The sequence below is a fragment of the Copadichromis virginalis genome, linkage group LG17 (genome assembly GCF_057382275.1).
Source record: "Copadichromis virginalis isolate Kocher_CV1m ecotype Utaka linkage group LG17, C_Virginalis_male_GT1.1, whole genome shotgun sequence".
In the NCBI taxonomy this organism is placed as follows: Eukaryota; Metazoa; Chordata; class Actinopteri; order Cichliformes; family Cichlidae; genus Copadichromis; species Copadichromis virginalis.
In genome coordinates this window covers 25,191,255-25,214,099 of record NC_140634.1, presented here as the reverse complement: position 1 = coordinate 25,214,099, position 22,845 = coordinate 25,191,255, and the positions used below count along the sequence as shown (strand labels likewise).

The following is a 22,845-nucleotide window of genomic DNA, read 5'->3' as shown; positions in this document are numbered from 1 at the left end:
CTGTGCTAGATGTTCTCTCCCCACTGCATAGCTTGGTCTGCTCTGTAAATGCACAGAATCACCCACAAGTGTGAACTTTAAATGTCCCAAACAACTGTTTGTTCCCATACAAAGGGAAAGAATAGTTTGGATCAGTGAATGCCGTTTCCTGAATGCAAGCTGACTCTCTAGGTGGCCTCCTTCATGCTACAGACCTTTTAGAAAATGCCAGAGATTCACAGCACCAGGCCTTCAACATTAATTCATTTTGAACATCACCAGAGGCCATTTGACTTTCAGTGTGTACCTGCAGAGAGACGGAGAGAAGGGGGAAGGAGCTATTGTTTGTGTACATGTAAGAAAATGTCTTGTTTTCTCGTCTTCAGAACAAATAAAGTACTTGCCCAAGTGAAAAAGTCATTAGGTTTACATTTATGTGTTTTTACTTCTGTCTATAGTGTTTTATAATGTGTATCAGCATGACAAAACCCCTACCCTGAGTGGTTTGACCTTTAAAAGTCGGCACTGCTGCTACCCAACAGCATGGATGAGTATGGACATGAGTATGAGTATTTGGGGATTATATGAATGGGTATTTCTGCATCAATATTTGAACCAACCTTGGTCAGAGCCTGCCTCATTGAAAGCCCATGGGGCACCTTGGATATCATCACGCTGCACGTCTGTCACTCTGATTTTCATTTGAGTCCACATAATTTATGTAGGAACCCTGTGATCTGCGTCCGAGTTAAGTATCCATAAGGCGATGCAGGAGAGAGGGCTGGAGGAGAGTGATAACGCAGTCAGCACCAACACAGCTCAGATGATTGGAGAAGACAAGAGTTTTGGGGGGGGGGGAAAAGAGTTGAAATTTTATATCAGTGATGACCTTAAAGCTAACAGGCCTTGTTTTGTCGCTTTTAACCATATTGCATTCTTTTTTCGCTCGTTCGAATTTGCTGAGCTAATAATTGTTTATTCATGCTGTTTGATATTTATAAGCCATTTAAGTTTAACAAGGTGTATATGACTATTTAGACACAAATACTACCGCCTACATTTTTCTTTTTTTATAGTTCACCATAACTTACATCTGACATTATAATTACCTTACCTCTTTGGTCTCCTCAGATAGCTGTAAATGTTAATGGCGAGTCTTAACTTCCATACATAAGAAATTAATCCTAGTTGAGCGCTCCACAGAAGCAGTTAAAACTTTTTCTGTCTGTCCAGCACATTAGTCATTTCATTTACACAAATTAAAAAAAAAAACCACGTTTTGTCTTTGTACAGTATCTTTGCCCTACTGTATCTTGCATTCAAGGATTTCTCGATTAGATTTTTGAGATTCTAAGTGGGTTATTTCGAGGCTTTTCAGCCTTCTATTTAGATAAAACACCCAGGCCACAAAGCAAGAGAGGCCAGGGAAATGTCACGGGGTTAAGAGAGTACAAATCAGCAATGTCAGGTCTACTGCATTTGTTGGCTACTAATCTGATCGGGATTTACGTCTTTCTGGCTAATTACAGGAGCTTCTTCAACACAGCGTTGGATTCTGTTGGAAGCATCTTCACACCGCCTTAAAGCTCCTGCAGTGTGGAATTGGTTTTTCTTTATCTAACCAATCTTGTTTATATCAGTGAAAACTAAACATCAGATGGTGCATCCTCCTTTGATACACGGACGGTGTTTTGTTGTCATGGATGTTGTCTACATGGACAGGGAATGAATCATCAGTCCTTGAAAAGCCCACCCTCTCTGCCCACTGTAATCTTTGTAAATCCCACCACTTGTTTGATGAATTTTTCAAATGTGGCATCTCGCCTACACCAAACTGGTCTGTTGCTCAGTTGGTATCTGCCGAATTAAAATTGCCTCGCTTATCTGGCAACTGGACTTTGATTTACTACACTGAAGCTCATGTTCTGTGGCATTCATCTCAGTAATGTCCAGTCTCCTGTCATGTAATTGTAGTAACAATTGATTGGTCTCATTCTGAGCGTCTAGTGTTGTGGAACATGGCTTTATCTAAGTCGATCAGTTGCCCGTTTAGTTTCGTTATCACAAACAGTTTGTTTTCACCTTCTTTAATGTTACCATTTGCCGTTTTTGTCTCTTTTTAAACCTTCAACCATGAATGCCCCCTGTGCACGACCAGATCGCATTTGTTAAAATAGCAACCTTCAAAAGTGGAAAGTTGGTAAGCACAGCACATTCACTGAAGAGGCAATCTAGTGCTTCAATGGCTGGATGAAGGGATGGAGGATTGTTTTGCTGTAGTTCGGATAAATTCAGTAGAGTTGGAGGTGAGAATTTTTATGTTAAATGACATAAGTATCATTGACTCATTGTTATTGGACTGTTATTTCTGCTGTAATTTACCCATTTGATTAGGCTTAAGTAAACAAAGCAACTTTTGATCAAGTGTTTTGAAATCTCAGGTTGTCCTGGTGAATTAATGCATTTCAATTTTCTCTCAAGTGTCGCTCATCTTTCGAGTTCAGTGCTGTTAATTTTTGTGCTTGTCTTTGTAAAACTGGTGACTTTTTTATATTAAGTAGAGTCTCAGGAGTATTGAATTTATTTGAATACCTTACAAATTTGCACAGGTCATGGATAGTTAATTAAAAAATAATAATAATTAAAAAAATAAACAGGCATGTTATTCACTAATAAATAAATGAAAAATGATCACAGATGACCCCATAGCTCAAATTTAAAGTCAAAAGAGCCAATTTATTGTAAGCTGTCAAGAAAAGCATGTTATATGAGTGATATATGAGAAAGATCTCTAAAAATGTGTCAAGCTCAAGAGAGCATTTGAGCAGCCAAACACGCTCAAAGAAAAACCAACACAAAAAGTGATCAAATTCATGAGTATTCTCTCAGCCTGTGAGCATGTTTACACTGTTGTTTAAAATAAAACCAACTAAAAAGAAACCTACAGAGCCAGAGGGTTTGACATTAGCAGTAATAAATATTAGTTGCAGCTCTCCACAGACATCCTACTTTGCAGCTAAGCCAACATAGGATGACACTGGGTCACCAGCCAATGAACAGACAACATGAATGAGCCACCCTGCTGCTGTTTTGTCCCTGACAAAACAACTTTCTGGGTGTTCTTTGGTCCATGTGTAATGCAGGATAGATGCTTTGACATTTCGGGCTATGCTTGTTTGGGTGTTTCACAGCCATGTGCAGCTTTGTTGTTGCCTGGATGCCTGATGTTATTGGCTCCAAATGAGAAGACTAGCCAGAACATTACATGTGGAAAACAGAGAGTAGGCATTCTCGTTTGGTAATAAAATGCGCCCCCCCTCCTTGACCTTTCTAATACGTGCACAGCATCGCCATGCATTGCAGTGGCATCAATTTATCACTGTACCATACGCTGGAGCTGAATGTGTCAAGTCCAGAGCTCACACATTGGAGAAGAGATGTATCTTGGATGCTTACTTTCATAGCCTCTTCCATATGAAAGTCAAATAAACTTTCTTATTATTCAGCTCATTGCTCCTTTACCTTGACCTTGCTATCTGCAGACAGACAGAAATCCCCAGACATGTACACACTACATGCACACGCTCAAGTTTAGGTAGATCTCTTATGTGTAAGAGGAGCTTACGTCTTCTTTTGCAAAGCATCTGATTTTCATAGTATATCTGTAACAGTTATTCCTATTGATATGTCTTTTAAACTAGAAGATGGAGACTGAATATCCAGAGCCTATAAAAGTATTGTTTCTTCTCAAATACTATGAATATTCAAGTGGTACGCAGTGTACTGCAGCACGAACTAGCTAGAAATGGTAGTATACTTTCTTTTGCCCTCTCTTAGAGTTGGGCCTCAGTCACAAAGACCAATCAGCAAACCAATCAGTGACCCCCGGCAATCCCTGCTCACTTGGGGAAAAATGACTCCCCCGACTGGTTAGTGAGTTATTATCCGATGACCATACCCTTGATAATCCTTTCTGACTCTAATAATGACCATAATTTATTAAATTAGCTTTATATTTTATTTAATATGGCCTAAAACTAGCAATCGAGCTCATGAAGAAATTAAGAAAGCTTTTTCTTACTTTGAAGATTGTCATCAGTTCACCTTCTAGGCAGACTTCTCTCTTATGCCTCTTGTGACTTTTTATCAGAGAATCACATTTTATTTTCTAATTCAATTATCTAAAGATCTGAATCCAATTTATTGGCCAAGTATGTGTGTGTGTGTGTATATATATACAAGGAACTGGGCTCCATTTTTTTTTCTTTATTCCCAATATACAGGGTGGGCCATTAATATGGATACCGTAATAACATGGGAATGGTTGTGGCACATTAGTATATGTGAGGGGGCAAACTCCTCAAGATGGGTGGTGACCATTTAGAAGTCGGCCATCTTGGATACAACTTTTGTTTTTCCAACAGGAAGAGGGCCATGTGACACATCAAACTTATTGGTAATGTCACAAGAAAAACAATGGTGTGCTTGGTTTCAACGTAACTTTATTCTTTCATCGGTTATTTACAAGTTTCTGACCACTTATAAAATCTGTTCAATGTGCTGCCCATTGTGTTGGATTGTCAATGCAACCCTCTTCTCCCACTTCAACTGGCCCATGACGACCAATCCACTTTCCAGGAAACTGTTCATCTAGGAATGGTCGGACCTGGCACCCATAATGTGGTGGTGCATCATCTTGCTGGAAAAACTCAGGGAACGTGCCTGCTTCAGTGCATAAAGAGGGAAACACATCATCATGTAGCATTTTGTCTTCTTGGAGGGATCCATCCAATGTGGGTTAGTGTCAGACCAATAGTGGTGGTTTTGTTTGTTAACTTCACCATTCACATAAAAGTTTGCCTCATCACTGAACAAAATCTTCTACGTGAACTGAGGGTCTTGTTCCAATTTTTGTTTTTCCCATTCTGCAAATTCTGTGCACCGATCTGGGTCATCCTCGTTGAGATGCTGCAGTAGCTGGAGTTTGTAAGGGTGCCATTTGTGAGTAGCTAATATCCACCGAAGGGATGTTTGACTAATGCCACTCTCCAGTGACATGCGGCGAGTGCTACACTGTGGGCTCTTACTGAATGAAGCTAGGACAGCCACTGATGTTTCTTCATTAACTGAACTAGTTTCACGAAACTTAGCAAGCAGTTTGTTAACTGTAGCATGGGAGATGGGTGGTCTCGTAGGGTGTCTTGCATTGAAATCTGTAGAGTACTTAACAGAATAGACAAAGAAGATGTTTAACAAAAGGGTTTAGAAACCCCTTCGAGAGACGAGCAAACTATTATCAATTTAAACAAAAAGATCAACCATATTAACACATTCAGATTAGATGGGGAAATTGAGGTTTAAAGCAATAAAAGTAAAAGAATTATAATAAAGAATAAAAACAGCAACTGAAAAGGGATTTTAAAAAAGACAATAAAAAGTTAATAAAATGTAAAATCTGATAAACCCAGTTACATAAAGATGTTTTTAAGAGGTGATATACTGATCCTGCTGGCAGGTTATTCCACATCCGAAAGCCCTTAATGTTAAAAGCCACGGACACTTTTGGATTTAAACAAATCACCTGTTTTAGTAATGTATGATGATTTGAAATGGGCTTATTATGTATTTTCAGTATTTTCTGTTTTATTAGAGTGATAGATGAGCATGTTAAATATGGTGAGTTCAAAGTTTCTGCACTAAAGCAAATTTTTTTTCTCCTCTTAGCATCATCTGACATCAGTAAAAGTGGATATTCCTAATATGGTCATTTCAAAACAGCCCCACCCTCCTTCTTCTTTTTACCGTGGGTAGCCAATCAGAAGAAAGATGAAAAGAGAGCTCTAAAAAATTATAAGATTAACTATAAGATTAATAATAAGTTTAAAACAAACAAAAAAAAACTGTGACTCGAGTGAAACTACTCTTGTATAGCTGAAAACTGATTGATAGCTCCTGTGTAAACATAGTATTATATGTTGAGGTGAAAAACCTCTTTCATTTAGAATCTATAGTGAGACTCATTCTTATATTTCCTTGAAGACGAGCAAATTTTCACAAATTTTAGTCATACGCGGCTCACATTCTCATGGATTCTGCAGGTTAGAGGTTTAAAGCCAGCGCTGTGATGAAAGGCTATGGGAGTGTGACAGGTCCTCGTACTGGAGTTCACAGGGATCAGAATTAGTTATTAGGCACTTGAAGGGCAGTAAATTGCCAGGCTGTATTTTCCACTTTCAGATTTATGATTTGGCCTCAAGGGGCCTTTACAGCACAGACAACCTCTGTTACCTTGCCAACAAAAGGTTATTGTAAATCACACCTTTCCTACCCTCAACACCATCACACTCTCTCTTTCTCGCACACTCATTCACTCACACACACACAACTATTTACACAAACACCTGTAGTGACCTTTCATGTGTTTGTTTTTTTTCTTCAGTCAGACGTTTATGTTGGCTGTTCTTCACCTGAGGCGATCCTTTCCTATCTACAAGTGCATGTTTTCTTTTTTCTTCATTTTATTACTGTTTTTTTTATATATATTGTCATTAAAATTTAAATTCATAGCCGAGCGATACAAGCTCTTTGTTTACCATCCTAGCTCTTTTGTCTCCTTTACCTTTGTTTATTAAACAGTTTGTCCAAATAAAAAATAATAATAATAACAGGCAATTACACACAAAAAAAATTAAAATAAAAAAAATAATAATAATCAGGGCATTAAAAGTGAATTTAGTTGTTGATCCATTCATTGCTGGCATGTTTCAAATTTAAAACCTATGACTATGTGTTGGTAGTCCTATAGTGCTATACTCTTTTTGCATTCATAGTGAATCATTGTACTTCATGGTGTTTGGTCTGAGCCACTGCTTGAAGCTGTGATGGCTTCAGAACACGATGTTGGAGGAATGAGCGAGCCCACAAATACTGCAATATTAATGCCTTTGAGGTTCTCAGACACAGTAGGTTCTGGAAGTACTAGACAGCGTGACAGCAGTGGCTCAGTTGTCAGTAGAGTCTGTGGGTGTCCTTGGTGTTGCACAGATTAAAGACAGCTACACCGTTGCTTAAAGAGAACTCACTGATGAAAGCATGCTGGATGCTGATGCAACAGTCACCTACCTTTAACTCACCTGTGTGTTACAATGAAGCAGACGCTGTGTTCGCTCCGCGTGGATAACCTTCTTGAATATTTAAAGCTGAGGAAATGAGATTACTGGCTGAGCTTTTATTCTTATATCGCTCTTCTGCAAGGCATGTATGGCTCCTGAGTGTCCGATCTACAATCTCTGTGACCAGTCCCTGTTCATGAGCAAGATGTAGGCCAAGAGTACAGCTGGCAGGGGCCCTCGGTGGATTGGTGTTGTTTCTGCTCAATGTTTAAATTAAGTAATACATCTACTAGATGAATTAAATAAAGTGTATTAAAGTGTATTCAGTTAACTCCCAAGGTTTTACTTATCAGAATATAATAAATTTAAAAAATCAGGTTCTTACAAGGTTCTAAAAATATTTAAATCCAACGTCAATGGCATATCACACCACTTCATTATATATTTAACAAAAACTAAGCCAGCTAACCTAAGTGAACCCTATGATTCAGTCACCCTTAGAACCAACTTTAGCAGCAATACATTGTTTTCATTCTCATCTCATTATCATTTCAAATTGAAGTAAATGTTTCTCACATTGTCTTGGTGAAATTATGGCCCACTCTTCTTCACAATGTTACTGTAATTCATTGGGGTTTGCAGGCTTTTATGCGTAACTCTCTTAAAGTCCTCCTACACAATTTCAATCAAGCTGACATCTGGGCTTTGACTGGGCTATTACAAGTTTTTTTTTCAGCTATTATGTTATAGATTTGCTGCTGTGCTTGAGATCATTGTTCAGTTGGATCACACATTTTTTTGTCAGCTTTCAGACAGATGGCCTCACATTTGAATACTTTGGTATACAGAGGGGTTCATGTTGCCCATGTCCTATTGCATCAAAACAAGCCCAAATTATCACCCCTCCACCACCATGCTTTATAGTTGGTCTGAAGTGTTCGTGCTGATGTGCTTTGTTGGATTTTCCCCAAATGTGGTGCTGTGCATTGCAACCACATCTCCACTTTGGTCTTGTCTCTCCTAAGGACATTGTTCCAAATGTCTGTTCAGATGCAACCTTGGAGACATAAGGCAGGTCCCACTTACACAAACAGTAAGTGGGAAGCAGAGATCCAACTTGTTGTCATGTTCCCAGATCAAAATATACTGCACACCAACAGGAACATTGCTCTAATTAACATTTAAACAACACTCATTAATTGTGACAGAAGGTCACAGTGACCTATTGCTTGTCAAACCTCAGAAACACAAATGCTGAAAATAACATCCACACCAATCATTGTCTAAATACAATACAATATATGTACAATATAAGAGAAATGAACATCAGGCAGCTCAGGTAAGCAGCTTGAAGTTTGCTGCTTTATATACACTAGCATGCCTTTTTCTCCTTATATCATATATCAAGGATAATATTTAACATGTTTATCCAATCTCTGTGTATTTTCATATTTGCAGGGTGTGACGGACTCTGAGCATAGACTAGAAACTGTAAATCAGTCATTTCAAATGTCAATTGTCTGACTCAACCAAATGTATGACTTGTGTTTTTGTACTTGCTGTTAGTTCTCGGAAAAATCAAGTATAAATTACTAAAAGAAACAAGCAAAAAAATAAGAAAGTAAAACTAAAAATGTCAATACAGAAATGCACTTATTTACATGAGGACTTTTTTCTTGCATTGATAGTATATGTGACCGTAATGCAGGTGCTTGCTCTGTAACCAGTAGCTGTAAACAACATGATCCTGCAATCCTAAAGAGTGGAAAGTATTTTATTTTAAAAAAGTGACTAAATTAGAGTCACGATATACCGTAGCCACAAAGTTCTCATTACACAATTTAAAAGTTTCATCCCATAAAGAGACTATCATGTCTTCTTCTTGGTGTCACACTGTAAATATACCTCTGTTATTAAATTTCTACAGCTTGGATTTTATGTTTGAGAATGCACGAATATGATAGAAATGCCTCTATTTATGCTTGTTGCTCATTATCTGGTACTTTCCCAGAGTGTTTTTCACTCACTAAATGGGAGCCACGATGCATTCACTAAAGGGGTCCCTTTGTACTGCAGTTAGAGCTTCTTTCCATGAAATTTGCCATAATTTGTTTTAATGTATGCTGCGGAAGAGCGTTTGAACTCTGTTTGACTCTTCTTCAGTCTTATTTCAAACTTTTAGGAATTTTATTTAAGATAACATTTCTCAACACCTCTTTCTGCTCAGGCATTTCTGAGGCTTGGCTACAGGCTTGGGTGAGCTCTTCTCTGTGTTTCACCTGGTGAATCAGCATGCCGTCAATCATGCCACCACTTCTCCTTCTCTCCTGAGAGTACACAATTTCCAGGTTTTGTTTTTAGCCCGGAAGCACGACTCTCCTGCAGAAGCACACCTCAGTTTCAAAAAAAAAAAAAAATAGCTGTAATTTGGGCCGACAGTCGCCCACTCAGGGAGGAAGGCTTGTCCACCATTTCATTTAGAGTTCACCTTCTAGGCAGACTTCCTCACAAATATTGATACTCACACACACACACACTACCTGACATATTGCAGTGCTAGGCAGTTTGCCCAGGTAATGAGAAGTAGGAAAAGGAGAGGAGTGGTGGGGTAGCGGTCCACCAGGTCATGGGTAAAATCGTGCCTGAGAGGGGTTTGGAGCAAATATGTCAGCCTATCCAAGAGGAATTTTATATTTCCCAGCTATTTGTATGGTCAGTAAAATAAAGTAGTAACATTTCATCAAAGCTGAAACAACCTTGGAACCTTACAGTTAGTATTCAGCCCAACCTAATGTGTTTTGGAATTTCTCTAAACAATTTCTTTACTGTTTGAGCAAGTAAAGGCTTTCATTTAAAAGGACTAGGCACTGAAGTAATTTGGCAAAATAGCCAACTATCATTTCCATTCAGTTTTGATTGTGCTACAATATTAGCAAGAAGGCGAGCTACAGCTACAGCCAACTAACTGTAAATTTGAGTGCACGAATTTGGTTAGAGAGTTAGAATTATTAGCTAAGCATATACCCCTGGATAGTATTTTTCTAAGTTAGATAGCTTGCAGTTTTAAATTGCAAAATCAAATAACAACCAAATAAAAGCATTAGGAGCCATAGCTGCACTGTAACCATATTGTATACACTCCAAAAGCTGATTCTGTTCATCTGGACGTAGCGTTTTGTGGGAGAAACGTTTCGTCACTCATCTAAGTGACTTCTTCAGTCTCAGCTGACTGCAGGTTTCCCCAATCTTATAAACAGTACATTTGCATAATGACTGAAACCAGCCCAGTGAAGGAACAATGGGCTGGGAGAAATACTGTATACAATAAACTCAAGGAGGGCGCAGTGTCACCCCAGCCCTCAACCAGCTCCTCTCCACTCCTGGTAAACATTCACACATTAGTTAACAATAGCTAGAAGGTTAAAAAAAAAACTTTGTTTCTTTTTTATGCCCAAAACAAAATAAGGGTTTCTTTATGAGGTAAAAGTACTGCTCTTGACTATAGTCAAGTGGGTCCTGTCGCACCCATTTTGCCACTGGCTTTCTCCAGATCTCTAAATAACACTGGCTTTTTTATGGATAATGTTCACCATTAGCTGCCACGTGGTTAAATTCACTAACATTGATACAGACTTTGTTTTGCGTTTAGATCATGTGCCTGAAAGACCAGATGTTCAGAGAGTATTAGTCATGAAATTTGCACACATTGATTACATTGATTGAATAGGTCTTTGCCCAAATTGTGCTCGAGGTCAAGGATAGATTTCTCATTCTCAGTGGATTTCGATTCTCATTAGTTCGTACAATGTATCACAAGAAAACTGTCTTTCTGTACTTCACACAAGTACTTTTGTACTTACAGTAAATTGTGGTGGTTTGTGAGATGGATGTAACTGGTGTTCAGGTTTTTCCTTATGTGGAGTTTGTGTTGGAGTCTTTTGTGCTACGTGCTGGTCATTTTTGTTGATGTTTGTGATTGGTGGACTTTTCATGTTGGCTAGTTTTGGTCACTATTGGTGCTGTAAGGTAGCTGGAGTAAAAGCACTGAGACAAGGCACTCAAGCGTAAATAGATCTGCTGAATGTTGATCTGTTGGAAGCTGTTCTCATAGAAATAAGTGTTTATCAAGGGTGTCAAACTCATTTTAGTTTATGGTGCAGCATTGAAAACCTACCAGGAGTACTACAGCATGATATTTAAAGAAAATAACTAATTTTCACACCAGTTGGACCTCCCAGCAGTCTATTTCTAGCCCCTGGGTTGCATGTTTGACACCTCCTCTGTCTATTAGAAACGACTGACAGAGTCAGGAAAGAATCCAGTTACTATTTTTCAAGTAAAGTCCCACTCCATTTGTACATTGGCACTGCAGATATTTTTAATACATGGAAAATGTGATATGGTAGAAATTCCTTTTTTTTTTCTTTTTTTTTTTAAATCAAATCGTTTATTAGAAACATGCTCTTTTGCACAGCTGACAGCATTCAGGAACGTCAGCATTTCTCTTCCCTTATAGAGTACTCCAATGTCTCCAGGGCCCCAACAGTCTGTGTGTGTGTTTGTGTGTTTGTACTGTACATCACCCTAACCCTCTACCTCTGTGTGACTTGTAAGGTGAAAGTTCTCTTAACTGATGCGCTGAAGATGCTCTGTCACGCAAGCCCCTCAGCATGTGCATCTTATAACTCACGACTCCGCTGCGCCTCTCTGATTCTCTGCTCACTGAATCATATTTCCACCACAGTGCACCCAGCCTTCTTTTTTTTTTCTTCTTCAGTTTTTCTGTGCTGCTAGTCCATTTTTATGTTATTTATGAGAGCAACGCCTAGAAGTAGTGTTTCCTGGGAATAAAAAGTCACCAGGTTATATTTTCCTTGGGAGATAAAGCAAAATATAAATCACTGCATGGGAACAAACTTCCATTTGCTGCATTTTTGCTGTGAATAATTCATTGTGTCTCGAATGTACCATAAGGAACATAAGGTTTATGTTTCTCCTCATATCAGTGTTGTTATTGATGCTGGTGTATAGGTTACAGATGTTTTCTCTAAATATACAATATTTAAGTTTATAAAAATGCAAAAATGCTTAGCCTGATAGTTTTACGCATAACAAGACACCTGTTATGAAATGTGCTAAAATATTACCATTCCTCCTTGCTTATTTGTTTTACAGATTTTACATTATATACTCATTGCCCACTTTATAAGGTACAGCTGTTAAACTGCCAGTAAATGCAAATATCTAATCAGCTGATCACATGATAGTAACTCGGTTCATTTAGGCTTTTATACAGGATGACCTGCTGAAGTTCAAATTAGGCATCAGAATTGGGAAGAAAGTTGTGAGTAAAAATCACCTAAATCTAGGGTTTGCAGAGGAAGAAGACTTAAAAAAAAACAACATATGAGGGATGAAGGAGAACGTGACAAAGAGCAGAAGCAAACTGAGGGTTTAAATACACAAAAAGAGATCAGGGCAGATTGGAGACACCTGGGGAAAAACACACAGCTGAACTCAATCTAAATAATGCGATAAACTACAGTGACCCCAATGTCACGATAAACATGATATTGGGTTCACTGTCCTTAAATGGCCTCTATTGTAACCAGATTTCATCCAATAGAACACCTTGGAGGTGCAGTCAACAAATCTTCATCGACTGTGTGATGCTATCATGTCAATAGGGAGCAAAGTCTCTGAGGAATGTTTCCAGCACCTTGTTGAATCTACGACTAGAAGAATTAAGGCAGCTCTCAAGGCAAAAGGGTTTCCAACTAAAAGTTCCTCTCATAAAAGGTGCCATCACAAGTTATCTAGGTCATGTGCATCAATGCATAACCCAAATTTATTTAAGTTTTTTAATACTCAGGTTGACAATTGCCTTAAATGTGAGCGGTTCCACCAGGCATTATTTGTTAGTTTGTTAAATATATGTAATGCAAAAGAAGCTCAAACTTTTTTGCTCTTCCTCTTTTCTTTTCACTTTGACTTTTGTTGTAATGAAGAGATCATTTTACTGGATTGTACAAGCTGCACAACTGTGAAATTTGCTTCAGTAGGCCCACACAATCTGTCATGGTCCTGACAGTTTGGCCTTTGTAAAGAGATTGTCTTAGAAACATTTCCTTGCCCCTGGGGTTATGGCCTTTACTTTAACTCAGCTCTATGAGAAAGGATTGTCCTGAGACAAAGGGTTCACAGATGAGCTGTGGAGAGAGAATATTGCAGTCTGTTGCTGAGGAAGTTGAAGCTTACCAGCACTGCTGGAGCACAGGCAGGGGGCTTGTAGGTCTCACAAGCATTAAAAGCAAATTGTGCAATTTGCAGAAGGACCCTTTCTTAAGAGGAGGTGACTGTGATTAGCTACATTCCCGTGGGAGGGAGATTTATGAAGTCTGAGCTTGTTTTTTGGGCCTGACCTACTGCACAAGTTGGAACATCATTAAAATATGATTTCCCATTCTAATTTATGATCATGTGACACTGTGATTATCACTATTGGGGATCATTTTCAGCAAAATAATAAGATGACAATGGACATGTAGCATAACATTGTTTTAATGTAATATAAATGTGGCAATCTGGAATCGTCGGAATCATGATAATATTAAAAATGAGTAAAATACATCTTAAAGTCCTACAAATGGGGCGACCATGGCTCAGGGGGTTGGGAAGCGTATCTGTAACCGGAAGGTCGCAGTTCGATCCCCGGGCTCTCTGTCCTGGTCATTGTGTCCTTGGGCAAGACACTTTACTCTACCGCCTACTGGTGTTGGCCAGAGGGGCCGATGGCGCGATATGGCAGCCTCGCTTCTGTCAGTCTGCCCCAGGGCAGCTGTGGCTACAACTGTAGCTGCTTCCACCAGTGTGTGAATGCGAGAGTGAATGAATAAAAATTCAAATTCAAATTTTATTTGTCACGTACACAGTCATACACAGTACGATATGTAGTGAAATGCTTGGACAACTGCTCGTGACCTAAAGAAAACAAAAAAGGAAAAGGCTATGAATAAGATAGGAAATAAATATGAAAAATTAAAAAGGGTAAATTTAACTAGGAAGGAATAAAATATAAATTAAGGTTAAAAATGAAATAACTGTACAACACAAATTAGAATGAAGGGTAAATTTAACTGGGAAGAATAAGATAAAATATATAAATTAAAGTTGAAAATAAAATAACTGTACAACAAAATACACAATACACAATAATAGTGTACATTGTAAATAGTGGCATTGTAAAGCGCTTTGGGTGCCTTGGGTGCCTTGAAAAGCGCTATATAAATGCAATCCATTATAAATGTTTTTCTGTTCTGTTGGGTTGTTATACAGTAGGTCAACTCCCCATGGAGACGACTTGTTTATCATGCCACCATTTTCCCCTATCTCCTGTTTCTATGGTAACAGCTTAGCGGACCTTAACTTTATTTGCAAATACACTAGTTAACATTTTTCATTTTTTAACCTTTGACTTCTCAACTATTATGCACTTGCTACTCTTACAGATGTGTTCGTACAAGGCCTGTTATAATTCAGCTTTATTAAGCACTGGATGGTTAAATTAGATAAATATGTCATATTCTAGCAGTGCATTTTTTTCCCGTTGCAATCGCAGTTAAAAAAAAAAAAGATTAAATAAATACGATCTTTTGCCACCGACAGCATGCTGTTTTTGATTAGGCCTTAGTTACTCTTTTTAAGTTCTTGATTGCACTCAGATTCCAGCTGTTGACTGACAATTAAGTTAAGAGACGCTACAGTTAATTAACATTTTAATCTTGAATGTCAAACAATGGCTGAAAGGACTTTGAAAGGACCTTTGGAGCAAGACACTATAGTTAATTTAAATAGAAAAAAGAATGTCATAGCATTTTCTTAGACTAATGTGATTACAGTTTGTTTAATATTTTGTGGTATATTTAGAAAAATGTTATGCCTTCCAGAGCCTAAAAAAAACCTATTGTTTATATTCACATTCACATTAAGCAGGAATACAATGTTATGCCTTCCATTCTGTAAATATTGTACATGTAATAAAAAGAGCTGCACAGTTCTATAAATTCACTGTTTGGTTTTTGGCCCAAAAAGCGAACTCCCATGACTGTGATGGATTTTCAGTTCAATTTTTACATCAAAAATCTTTGTACTTTTAATTACAGCAGTTCCACAAGGCTAATTAGCATAAGCAAAATGAGCATGTGGCTAATTAACATTTTATTAGACGCACGGGTTAGGGAAGCTGTGTGTCGATCTTCATTTATCAATCTGTATTTTCACACATGCTTTTTATAGCAACACAAAATCTGCTTTTAATTTTAATTAAATACTTAATTTCACTCTTTATTTCGATCAAAATTATTCTGACTCTCTGCAATGAACCGATCATCACTTGCAGCCAGTCGACGTGTTCAGAATGACTTGGTTTATGAAGATCGTGATAAAAGGGGATCTGTATGTTATCAGTTTGTGAATGAATGGGGTCAAATTGGCAATTACATGCAATCAATCTAGTATAATATGTTGGGAAACTGATAAATCTACACATAAAATGCACATTACCTACTTACAATAAGAATCTAAGAACTTCATTTGCAACAGAAGTTTAGAAAATCCTCCACAATTCACTAAAGGACAATGATTTAACTCCAAAATAAGACTATAACAGGAACAAAACTGCAATAGTTGGCAGCCAGTTGAGGAGAGTACGCTATTGCAAAGACACATCACAGACAAGTTGCAATCATCGGTGCAGACTGACTCAGAGTGATTGGAGCATGCTGGCAGTTGGACTGACTACTGAGTCAGACAACGATTTGTTTGGAGACAGGTTGCCTCCCACCAGGTGACATGTGCAATCACCTTTGGCCAGAGGTTTGTGGTATTGCATGTTAAACCTCTGGAGTCACTGCAGCTACTTCCTTCCGTCGCCAAATTCAATGCAATCATCGAGCAGCATCCTTGTTTATATATATATTTTTTTTAATTTGTAAACAACACCCACAAGATGACTCTGGATCTTTGTATCGTGAATTTTCTGTGTTACTAACAAAGCATGACACCATGTTAGTGTGAACATGGATGTAATTGTCTCAATATATCAGGTGATAAAAATAAAGCACCTTTGTGAATACTCTGGTCTTCAATATTACACCTTTCTGCTGCTTCAGGGATTTCACACAGTTTATCCCTTGAGGCGATGGACTTCAGCTCTTTCTCTACTCACCATCCCAGCTTGTTCTAAATGTAGACCTAAAATCTTTTTCTTTGATCCCAGATTGGCTTGACTCTTTGGAAGTCTGCCCTCACAATACAAAGTGAGAGTTTTTTTAAGGATTTTCTTGGTGTATGGCTTCTTTGTGAAGAGGATTTGTGGCTCTATAAGATCTATAAGGATTTGATGCGCTGCTGTAGCTACGAGACACAATATTGCTCCACTCCCTGGAGTCTGTCTGTAACACTGAGTTATTGTCCATGACTCCTGAAGGACAGCTGGTGTACAGATTCCAAATTACAACGTGTACCCAGACAGACAGATCACTTGTACTTAACTGGTTGCTTTCAAAACTGAATTTGTATTCCTTTATTTTTCTATAGGAAGTGTATATATAACTAAAGTAAATGACCTGCAACTTATTATTACCGATGATATTTTGGTATACTCATTCAATTCTTAAGTAGCAGAAAAGCCATTTAACAAGACAAAACCACATCTGTCATATTTTTTTAAATATTTTGTTCCAATACAAATTTTTCTAATTTTTTTTAATGATTAGCTTTCTGTAAAATCAACTAATAATTGGTGCTTCAATAAATCAGCATCCTTTCATGTGTTGCATCTCTGGAGCAGTTTAGAAAAGTAAAGTTTAGCTTAACTTCGACCTGTAGTCTTTTGCGAAGGACACCATACTTGCATCAGTTCCTTCAGTACTTCAGACGTGCACATATTTCCCCCCATATAAATGTGAAATCAAACACCGAGCGTGTCAGTTACTGCCTCACGTCAGTCTATTCTAAATTGAAACGCATGAGTCGCAGTGTCACTGTTGTCTCTGTTTGATTTCCTTCTACCTGTCTGTTCTGGCCTGCTTCAAAAAATGTTTGTTGTGGCTATGCTTAGTTTAGACCAGAATGACAAGGACAAAGGTTTTGAAGCCTTCCCAAGCGACAGCCTCCCCTTCTGAAGATTGTTTATGATAGCTGTAGATCTGTAGGTATAGCTCAGAATCCCTCTGAGAGATTCTGAATCAAAAGTGTGTTTAAGAAAACAAGAGCACCAGAAGACTGTATGTGTTTTGGGTCTGGAGGAGGACTGGCAGTTTGCTCAGGCTGTAATTGTAAATGTAGTTGAGCCAGAGCAAATATCTTTTGTCAGTATCCATCTGCAGAAAACCGAGACAAAGAGCAAAGCTGATGTTCTGGCAAAGAAACAAGGCTTTGAAGAATAGTTGTGGTAATTGTTCTCACTGATTGGATTTCATTCGTCGTCCACTACATGCAGCCAGCAGCAGCTGTATATCCCAAGTATTGTGTGATGCTTACCTGTCTCTGTCTTTTCTCTTGCTTAGGAGTTTGCAGCACTGACCAAGGAGCTGAACGCCTGCAGGGAACAGCTGCTGGAGAAAGAGGAAGAGATATCTGAGCTCAAAGCCGAGAGGAACAACACCAGGGTGAGGACAGCATCCTTATACATCTTTATTAAACTTTCCTTACTTAACTTATTTTAATATGACCATTGGAATTCAGTAGTTCTGAGCAATAAGAACAAACAAAACTGATGTTTGGACATTTTAAACCAGAAATGAAGCTGCTTCTGCATTTCATACTCAATCCTTTTTTTATGCATTCCACAAGTTGCTCTCAAGTTTTCCCAAAAAACCTGCTGGACACTGCGATAGGCAGCATCCAGAGGAAGATTAAGCTATCTGGTGGCTACGGTTTTAAGGCTGCAAAAGCACTGAAGCAACCATGCACACTGTCTATTTCCTGTGCCCAGGCACACCTCATTAGCTCTCCACATTCTGCCTGAAAATTGTTCCACTTACTTCACATGGATGGCTGCTCAACAGTAAAACTAAGTCCAAATGGTACTGATGCCCTGCAGTGTCCAGTTCAAAGAATTTGGTGTGGGGGAGGGGCAGCTAAAAAAAAAACATTAGAGGATCAGCTGAAGTCCAGTATCTTCAATAAAAAAACATTGCCTTTTTAAAGCACACTCTGCTGTTGATAGATAAGACTCTGCTTTCCATCCCAATGCTGATGAAGTGTGTATTTGCAGTCTTGCACTATCTTCCTCTGGTGGAGACAGAAGATTTTAGCACAGCACGGATGGAAAATTACAGAAAAGAGGGAGGTGAGGTGCAAGAAAGGAGGACAGACAAAAGTCATTTTCACTCTCGCACTTTATTATCACCTCAAATTCTCCAACAGGCAATTACTAAGCAAATTTTAATTAAGCTTGGTTTTGTCACTGGTTATAATTAAATCTTGGAAGACATGTACAGGCAGTCATTTGACGTGGGAACCTGCAACATCATGTGATGAGTATGGGATTGGTCTTATTGGCTGTGGGTTAAGCATCACAGTCTTTGATATGTGATGAAGATCTAGAGTTTTCAAACTTTTGAGGGGCCAAGACTAACTAACATTCATAACTGATTGCGTTCGTGTGTTTTAACTGATAAATTTTCAAATCACCAGCTACAACTTAGGGGATTAGTGTACTATCTGTTTTATCGCAGGCATAGTTGTGCACTTTGCTCATAGTTTTACAGAGTTACCAGAATGGAAATCAAACATAATTAAGCAACTAAACTCAAACTAACTAACTAGTATGTTAGGTCTCATTCACTAAAGCCTAGAGACCAGTTAATGACCATCTCACAACCACTAGTCGCTAGCAGAGAAAATGTGTAGACCCTTAGTGAGTGAGCGGCTGCTGGAGGTTGCTCACTCAAACTAGGTGAAATCAGTCGCCAAAAGGGTGCTGCACCGAAACCATGATTGCTTTGGTTTCAAGCAGACTGCCAACAGTTTGCATGTGAGATGCAGACTTGTCTGCAAACACTCACCGTTTTCCTCTGTTAGCTGAAAGTTGGAAACGTTTGGGGCAAATCGGAAAAAGAGAAAGTCGTGCCTTACCACTTCAACCAAAACACTTCAAAAGCCACAACTTTTACTTTGTAGATCAAAGTTCTCTGTTGCCTGTTCGCCTCACACGTTTCACTTTTACTACTGCTTGGTGAGTAGTTTTCAGGTATTTGCAGTAGATACTGACTAATATAAGATTTTTGCAAGTAATACCGATATTTATTGATTAAAAACTCGGATATATCGGATGAAGCACAAGTTTGAAGGATATGTGTAACAACATTTCATCTTTACTTTTTAAATTTTCATTTTTTGGCAAGTTAAAAATCCAGATATCAATATATTTGCAAGTAGCTGATATCTACTCATATCAGTTAAGCTCAAGCTCTAGTTTACAGTCAATTCAGTGTCTGCGCTGCAAACTGTGTGCGATCATGGCGACCTGTTACTTATTAAAGCAATCACAAGGGGAGCGGGGTCACTTATCGCCACCACACCAATAAAAGTACTCTGAATTTATATTTTTAGGTGGGGCTTATTTGTTTTGTAAAAGGGTTCATGCTAATCAAAAATTATCAGTTTTCATCAGCTTAAAATTTTCATTATGTAATAATTATGCTATTTAATTACTTTGAGCATTTGAGTTCAAATGCCACTGAAATTCTTTGTGTTATAAAACCTTTTAAACATTGTCCTTTACATCTGTTTTATATTGATAAATCCAAATTGCAGTTTTAAGCATGTAAATTCCACACATGCGCTTTTACAAAAGGATCATTTAATTCAATCTACACCATGAACAAGCTGGCTAGCATCATGGTTTGTTTGCTTGAAACTAAGAAAGCGTGACTCAGATCTGGTCTTCTGTTGCTGCTCTTACTCAGTTTGGCCTCGAACCGTAACTTGACAACGTGGTCTGGCTCAAATATTTCTCTATGCCGGCCAGTTAGCTAGCTGGCTAACAAGCCAAGCTCTGCAGCAGCAGAACAGTCTGTTGTACCCCGAGTGAAGTGAGTGATTTCATGACAGATTTACGTGATGTCTCACAGTCGCATCAGAGTAGCTGTTGGCACAAAGATAATGTGAGTAATGGACCCAATATGCCTGCTTCATTGGCATAAAAGATCCTTGTCTAGATATGCACTTTTCAATGTCATGCCACATTTTAGGATTTACAACAACTCATTTTATGCACCACTTAGCCGTGGGTCACGGACCCCACTTTCGGCAGCTGATGTAGAGACAGAGACAGAAAAACAAGATCGGATAAATAATGAAAATATTTACTGAACGAGATTGGAAATGGGGTGCTGTTGAGTAAACACTGACTTCCTGATTGAATCAACAGTAGGCATTTTGTTGAGTGTGCAGGATTATATATGTAGACATGATGGATGTTGATGGATCTCTCAGGGACACTTGAATCAGAGAGACAAATGAAGAGACTACACTCATACAGCAGTGCTCTGCAGGGGTCTTCTTTTCACTGCAAGTTTTCATTGTTCGACTCTTACACCTCACTCCTGCAGAGATTCTGATTACTTCTGCCTGCTCCAGTGTTTTCTATTGAAAATATATCTTTAGGATCCTGCAGACATCCCCCCATAAAAAAGGAATCAAACATTTTTATGGATTTTGCTGCTTTTGGTTTGTTTTGTCAGGTGTGTTTGACATTAAAATGAGTCAGAATGCTATTGATTATTTCTGTTACTTTATTTGGAACCATATATTGAAGAATATCATATTCTAAGCTAGCACTCTTGTCTTTTTACATTTACATTTTGGGAAATTCAGTTAGATGAAAAGATCAATCCTGTTCTAAATGTTGGACTACTGGCGCTGCACAGTAGTCAGTATACTCAGTTGGCACAAAAAGGAAATTTTGAAAAGGATCTATTGACTTTGGCTAGTGGTAGCCAAATTTACTTGAAACTTTAAGATAACAAAAGTTCATAATATAAACTTTGTAATACTTCATTAAAAGTAAGAAGGCATCTACAGCACGATTATTACTTCTGTAATCTGTAATCATGCTCCAGAACTACTTTTGGCAGCCATGGCTGTAAGGTGTTCAGGCCTGCAAAGTGATCCCAAATCACCATCCACCACCGTGCTTGACATATTTGCAGATGTCTGTCTCTATTTTGGTGTCATCTGTCCAAAGGACATTGTTCCAGGACACATGTTATTTGTTCAGATGCAACTTTACAAACCTGAGCTGTGCTGCCATATTCTTTATAAAGCGATATTTTAAACACTAACAGATCCTTGTAGGGCCAATGTAGATGTAGCTCTTACAAATTTTTGCACTTCGTCTGAGCATTGCGCAGTCTGACCCCTGATTCAATTCGATTGGATGTCTGGGAAGATGGAGACATCGTGTTGCTGACATTAAGCTGCTACCTATCATCTTAATTCGTACAGAAGCAGTCGGTGTGTACTTTGTTTTTCACAGGACTGCATGTTTGTGAAAACTGTCTTTTTGACATGACTGTATATAAAAATTAAAAGTCAAACCAGAAGTGCTATTGGCACAAAGATTAAGACTACAAGGAGCCTTAAATCTGCATTCTTTTAAATAGCCAGCGGGGCATAACACAAAAACATTGGGAAATTACCTTTTGGCTTTCTTCATCTATCATGTTAGTAAAAGCTTTCTGAGGAGTTTATACTCTCAAACTCTAGTTTCAAACTTTGCTGACCACAGCGTGAGCTTAGTTTACTAAATTATGGTCCCATTTAGAATTTAAAAAACTAATAAAATTAAAAAAGAAAAAAAATCTTGTTACTTGTTACAGTTATGCTTGAGGGCTAGCTGCCTCAGTATTGGCAATTTTAAGGAGTTTTCATGGTTACTCATGGTTATCTGTTTGCCACAATTGGTGCTATGTAGCCTATGGAAGAATCTTTTCAGATCTATGTTAATAATTTAGCCTATTTTTACTTCAGCAGAGATGTCAGTGGTATTTTGACTTAATAACAATGGTTTACACTTGGAATACACTTGCAATGGAATACACTTACACCAGCTAACTATGTTAGGTAGTCTCAGATGGAGATGTTTGGACAGTTAAAGGTATGGTGGGAATATAACCAGTAAGGTCAGAAAGAGCACACAGATCATTCTGAGCTGTAACTTTAGCCTATAACCAGATCATTATCTCGAGGCTATATTATTATTGCCCTGGACGACATCAGAGAGGGAAAGAAGTGTCACGATCTGCCTCACTAGGGGAAATGAAATGAAAGCAGACGATCCTACACTGATCTCACAGTGGAACCTGAGCAGGCTACAGTAACAAATAACGTTTTATCTCTGCTGAATAACACACATGATTGTTTACTCCCCGTTTTTGTTGTGTAGTTGCCTTTTGTTTAGCCTGCCTCCAAGCTCCGCATTTCTTCTCTGTCTTTGTGTAGCACTCTGCTGGCTGTTGACTTGACAAGTTACCTCGCAACATAGATTACACTTTTGTGTGTTTTTGTTGAAAGAACAGCGTTGCCTTTGCAGTTATCTGCCCCCTTTTTTATATATACATTGTTCGCACAGTTACATTGATGAGGCGTTGCAAGAATACAAAGCAAACTTTTCTTACTGGAAAACATTCTCTCCAGTGATTCTGAACTTTTATACCATAATTTGGTAATAACTCACAACAGTTTA

At 38.3% G+C, this 22,845-nt stretch overlaps 1 protein-coding gene across 6 annotated transcripts in view; it reads left to right on the top strand.

Annotated features, from left to right (window-relative positions):
- The window catches only part of ppfia2 (PTPRF interacting protein alpha 2), a 182,267-nt gene that overhangs the window by 111,647 nt on the left and 47,775 nt on the right, over positions 1-22,845 (top strand). For all 6 annotated transcript variants that reach the window (XM_085437296.1, XM_085437299.1, XM_085437300.1 and 3 more), the window contains exon 3: positions 17,660-17,761. In XM_085437296.1, the coding sequence (XP_085293422.1) occupies positions 17,660-17,761 (102 nt within the window). The remainder of the gene's footprint in view (positions 1-17,659; positions 17,762-22,845) is intronic.